The following is a 6,005-nucleotide window of genomic DNA, read 5'->3' on the forward strand; positions in this document are numbered from 1 at the left end:
TTTGTCTGGACCTTGTTGACCTGACTGCTGAAGAAATGGCTGACCTGCCACTGTCCGACGTCATTATCCAGCCAGCCCCAGCATCTAGCACATCCAAATTTGTCTTCAGTGCTCCAGCAGGCAGCTCTCCTGTTGAAGTCATTGTGCAAGTTGAAAAAGGAGGACTTCTTGAATATCTGTTGGTTGAGGGTACTTTCACTTCTTACCAAGTCATCATCAAGGATGAATCTCTCACTGCTAGCGCACCTTTGGAGGTTTGTATTTGAACACAAACACATTCTTTAAATATCATCTTTAAGTTGAAGCAACTAATGACTGTGAACAATATTTAACACAAAGTGATATTTGGATCACGGCGTCACCTGCTTACTCCCTTCTTCTCTGTTCTATGTTTTGTCCATACCGTGCAACAATGTTGGGGCACTTTAAAAAAAAGAAACACATTGGTTGTTCCAAATGTGCGGCAACATTGCCTGTGGTCTGCTGCTGGTGGTTGCCTGGTCCGGAGACAGTTAATGCTTAAGTTTTAGTTGGGGAACTGGAAGTGGATTCGGAAGTGATACTTCTTTGAGAGGGTGCGGTGGTGGAGCGGTTAGTCTGGGTTTTAGCCTTGGTTGGGACAGATTTTTTTCGCCCCTTCCTGCCTATCCAGCAGTAATGGGTACCCGACTTCGAGTTGGGGAAGTAAAGGTGGCGTGGAAAAGAACTGGCCATCCTACCACAATATGCCGAAGGCCCAGGAAGTTGTCTCACTAACAAGGCAATCCCCAATGTCCGGATCGGATGCGGGAACAACTTGACTTTTTTACATTTCTTTGAGATACATCTAGAAGGGTTAACTATTTAAAGACTTATCAGTGTCGTAAAATCATCCACGACATTCACATTGGGATGTTACATTTTGAAATGCAGAGTACTGCCTAAGGAGTTTTATTTGCTCTTCAAGCAAGATTTTAAACAGAAGAGGCCTGTACAAAATATTCAGAAATTTGTTTTCTAGTTCAACAGACAAAATCCCTCCTCTGTGCTGAAAGTATAATGTCTTGCTTTTTCTTCTCCTAAATGTATCTATTTTTGCTTCGTTTAAAGTTTCACAATTCTCTTCTGCTCTTTTAGAAGTCGTACATCTTCAAACAAATTCATTTTCTTTATTTTTTGCTTAGCTTCTGCTAACCCAAACTTAGCTTTTCTGCCAATTCTTTACCAAACCTCACATGATGTGTTTTGACAGAATGTTGATGGTGACGATACCTTCGTGCCTGGACAAGAGAACTTGTTCAACAAGGATCTTGAAGATAATGAACAAATCTACATCGTATTCCAAGGACCAGCAGAAGGATTTGATGTCAGCATTGAAAAATTCAAACTCTGCTTGCCAGAGATGAGTACGTATGAAAAATATTTTTTTTGTCAAGTAAACACATCCATCTTTTATCCAGAGTTTATAAGTCCTGTGAAAAAGTAAAATACACACACTTCATTTGCACAAACGAAAGTTGGAAATAATCCTCTCAGTTCTAAGCTTCAGTGCTGGTTATATTCAACCGCGGATACTATAGCGAGATAGAATGATATATAATGTACTTATTTTTGTTTGATGGTAGTAGATCTAGAAAGATGATGTTGCGTTAACATATCCTTGGTTTTTATTTTTATTTTTAAAAATTTTTATTTAGCCCACATGGTGCAGTGCAGCCAAAGATCGTGTATAAAAACAACCTTTGCACTAATCGGTACTGTAACACAATTCGTGTTTCTTTTTCTTTGCTTTATTCAGGATTCTGTCAACTCACAAAGGATGAAGTTCTGAGAGAGCTCTCTTTCTTGCCATTGAACGGTGTTCTTGGTGTCAGCCCTGATGACAACGAGGAAGTCAACTATGGCTTGACAGGCCCAGGAGACACGCTGGAGGAAGGCACCAAGGTCCAAGGCAACTGCTACGTCTGGTAGGAACTTATTGGGTTTTTTTCTGTTTTGTTTTGACATAATGTGTATGTTTGAACAAAGTTTGGATTACTGTACATTTTTTTTTCTTCTTCGTTCTCTGTTATTTTGTTTTGTGCATAACTGCAATAGTTCTGAACCACTTAGTGTTCACCAAAATGCTGTAACGTTACATGCTTTCATAGATTTAGATTATATCAATAAATTCTGTTTTGTGTCTATCGTTTTAAGCAAACAGAAAGCTATTTTCTTAATTTCATCTGATCTTTTCACCACACAATTTGGTTTAGTGAAACTATTTGTGAACTTTGAAATGGGTGTATTTTGTTTTGAAGTGATAGTTGATATTGAGGATTACACACACATATATATAACAAACATAATTTTCATCTTCATCTATTTCCAGCGAGTGCGTGAACTATGTTTTGGAGTGCACTGTTGATCCAGAATGTGAGAAATGCCCCAACTACACAGCAACATGTGAAGGCTCTTGTGACAACCCCGAGTTGGTGTTCGATTTTGAGAACCCAGGCGTTGATCCAAGCTGTGTTGCCAACGAGACATGTGTGCCAGATGGATGCACTAGTGAGTTGGTCCTTGATTCATTCTCTGCAATCTTTGTAACTGCCGTGTGTTACGTTCCTAGTTATGCTTATAGCTTGACGAATAATTATAAAACGTGCTCACAAACACAAGACCTCTGTGAGAATGAGTAGTAACGGAAGTTATCCTTTATTATCAAGGAGGTCACGTTACGGCCTTGAGCCGTTATAACAAAGTTGGTCAGTTAAATCCAAGCTATTGATGTACACACATGACACCATGAAAGCTGAACACTAATTATCTGACAGATTGTGTAACTGTCATGAAAGTATTGAAAGCTGAACACTAATTATCTGACAGGTTGTGCTATTTTCAAGGCGGGGAACTTTAAGCATGTTAGCTTAGCGGAAGGCACTGATTCCTACTTAGAACTTTTCTGAGATCTTTTAAAAACAAGGCACAATTAACATCCCAAGTTTCAAGTTTTGCACTCTATACTGCACTCTTTCTACTGAAACAGGAATGTAAACACCATCCAAGTAGCTTTTAGAATGAGAATCAAAGAACAGCCATGTATATGCTGAGTCTTGTGTAAATGTTTGTTAAATGTTCAATTTTGGGAAAAGTTTCATCTCTTTGAAGAAAATCTCATATTTAGCTCAAGATAACTGTGCAATGCCAGAAAAACAGTTTCTCCTTTTGTTTGTGAACAGTGCCTTTGCTATGAAATATGTACATGCCGACAGAAAAGTTTTAGAAGAGGTAACCGAGTAGTTTCCAAAATTGATATCATGCTTTGTTTGCTCTGTTATCGCACAAAAAACTAAAAATCACAGAGATATTATAATGTTGAGCTGTGATGTCAAATTATGACTCTTTCTATCTATATGATTTCTCATGTTAACCAAAAACAAAAACTATTGTTTATTTGGAACATGTTAGAGCTTGAAGTATGCCGCACAATTCAGCACACTGATATTCATTGCTTTTTCCATCCACCTCCAGCACCTCACAACTGCCCATCCCCATGGGGAGAATGGTCCGAGTGCGACCAGTGTGTGAAACAACGAACAAGGACCTGCGACGAGAGCTGTGGAAGCTTGTGCAACAACATTCAGCTTTCTGAAGTGGAACAATGCGAACCTTGTGTGACAGGTCAGATCTCCTACGTTTTTGTGTGTGGGTTTTTTTTGGTGGGCTTTTTTTCTGTGTGTGTTTGGGGGGTGGGGTGGGAGGTTGGGAGGGGGGAGTGGGGTTGTTGTTGTTTAATTGTTGGGTTTTTTTTGGTTCCCCTCAACTTTGACACAAAAGAATATTAATTAACTTTGTCTATTTTCGAACACGTAAACTGTTATGATTTGTCTTCTCTTTCTTTTTCTGTCATCTTTGTTGGACAGATACAATTTAATTAAGGAGTGGGAGATTTGGAGGGGGGGGGGAGGACTTTGATAATAAAAAAGCAGCCTTGTGTTATCAAAAGAATACATCTCCACCCTTCACCATCGCCACTCCCACCCCTGGTCTCCCTGTGTACAAGAGAGGCAAAGCCTTAATCTTAAGTCAGTGTGCGTTGCTCGGTAAATTTGCCTTATTTTAAGCTTGCAACACAAATAATATTATATCTATTTGGATCAGATGCTATCACTGTCCCAATTGTTTGATGGGAAGTCTTTAGTACTGTAATTCAACTGCAATTCTTTTGTATTTCTCTAATTCAGTACCACCTCCTGTGCAATGCGACGAGAACGAAGAACTGAAATGCTACAACACCTTCGTTATGTGCAACGAGTCTTGCAAGATGCGTCTTGACCAGGATTCTTGCAACAGCCTGATTGCAGATGAAGACTTGCCATGCAATGAATCATGTGCCTGCAAAGATGGCTTCATGAGGTATTGTCTTCTTCTTCCTCCCTCGGGCTATCTTTTTGCTCGAAGCCACAATGTTTTCTGTCCTTTGTTTGTATGAAGAAGCAGTGGCGTGCGGTACACAATACTTGGAAGTTATGATCTCTATACCTTTGCAATGTTGTACTCGTATTTCCAACTTGGACCGCATTTTTTTCACCCCAAATCCATAAATTATTTTAATGCCTGTGGGTCCAAGGGCTACATTCACCCTCATTATTTGTAAAGTCTTAGGGGAAGAGAGAATTTAACAAAATAAGTAATGTGGGAAAATTGAGATTCTGTAAAGGAAAGAAATCGAATGTAACGGAAAATTGCAGCTTTAGCTGTTATTAATCATAGTTTGACAGCTCATGATGTTGAAATTCACACTCGCTGTGATATTCTGATTAATTTTTTTTCTTGTCCTCAAAAGAAAAGATTTCCAATCTTGACTTTTTCATCTTATTGACTTGTTTCCATATGACAGGAACCAAGCTGGAGTGTGTGTGGAAGAGCAAGAATGCGAATGTTACAATGGAACCGTCGCTCTGCCAATGAACTACAGGGAAAATGTCAGCGCATGTAAATACTGGTGAGTTGTCCACACATATTTATTAGGTTTGCACTTGTGAGAGAGTGCTTGTTTTTAATCAAACCAAACTTTTCTTCAGATTTCTCGCTATCAGCATTTCAAAGCCGAAGTAATTATGCATTGCTGTATCCTCTTCAATACTCCACTATATCCAGAAAACCTTCAGAAAAAAAAATGACGCTGTACCACTATTTTCCATCTATTGACTGTGTTGTGTTATTTATGGTTGATGACTTGATGAGAAATGGCATATAATATGAGGTCTGGGGTGCACACTATTCTGAGGTCAAAAGTTGTAATCAAATAAACAAACATTTAATTTATGTGGATGCTGTACTGATCTAAGTAATGATACATTAGAGGAGGATTATTTTCTCTTCTTTCTGCTCTATGAGCTTTGCATGTGTTCAAGAGAACACACATACAGTCGGAAAGTAAGAGACTGACAAAAATTTAGGTATTTCTGTTTGATTTTTGACATGTAGATTTGGGTTGTGGGTTCGTGTGTGTGTGTGTGTGTGTGTGTGTGTGTGTGTGTGTGTGTGTGTGTGTGTGTGTGTGTTGTAGGTTTTTTTAACATGAACCCTTTTTTGCCTTTCTCTAGCATCTGCGCTGAAACTGGATACGAGTGCTACACCATTGATGATTGTAAGTTCTTCTTTTCTTCGGTCATTATTGCTTTTTATAATGCTCTTTTAAGCCCATTTAGATCCTCCAATGTTGCTTGATTTATATTTAAGTTCGATATCAATTTCTTATAGACCACAGAATACTATTCATTATTTGACTTACTGCCAGTATTTTGTGTGTAGAGTGATATTTTGTTTAGGGGGGAAAATATTGAAATAGACAAAACTTCTTTCACGGTTTTTACTGGTGTGGATGGGTTATTGAAGCCTTTGTGGTATTTTCCCTCATTGACTTTGTAGTCTTCATTTGCTGCTCTTGGAGAATGGTATTGTGATGAACTGGTCTTATGCCTGTTTCTTCACTGATATCATCCGTTTAATGGCATCTCATACATACATACATATACATA

The 6,005-nt window shown here is 38.7% G+C and overlaps 1 protein-coding gene across 1 annotated transcript in view; it reads left to right on the forward strand.

Annotated features, from left to right (window-relative positions):
- Positions 1 to 6,005, forward strand: part of LOC101852722 (SCO-spondin) — a gene marked incomplete at its 5' end in the record, with an annotated part of 11,986 nt that continues 5,981 nt past the window's right edge. Inside the window, 8 exon segments of the mRNA XM_005107568.2 lie at positions 1 to 254; positions 1,232 to 1,385; positions 1,778 to 1,946; positions 2,351 to 2,529; positions 3,493 to 3,642; positions 4,206 to 4,377; positions 4,862 to 4,966; positions 5,571 to 5,614. Of these exon segments, the coding sequence (XP_005107625.1) occupies positions 36 to 254; positions 1,232 to 1,385; positions 1,778 to 1,946; positions 2,351 to 2,529; positions 3,493 to 3,642; positions 4,206 to 4,377; positions 4,862 to 4,966; positions 5,571 to 5,614 (1,192 nt within the window).

This window comes from Aplysia californica, unplaced genomic scaffold, assembly GCF_000002075.1.
Source record: "Aplysia californica isolate F4 #8 unplaced genomic scaffold, AplCal3.0 scaffold00613, whole genome shotgun sequence".
Taxonomy (NCBI): Eukaryota; Metazoa; Mollusca; class Gastropoda; order Aplysiida; family Aplysiidae; genus Aplysia; species Aplysia californica.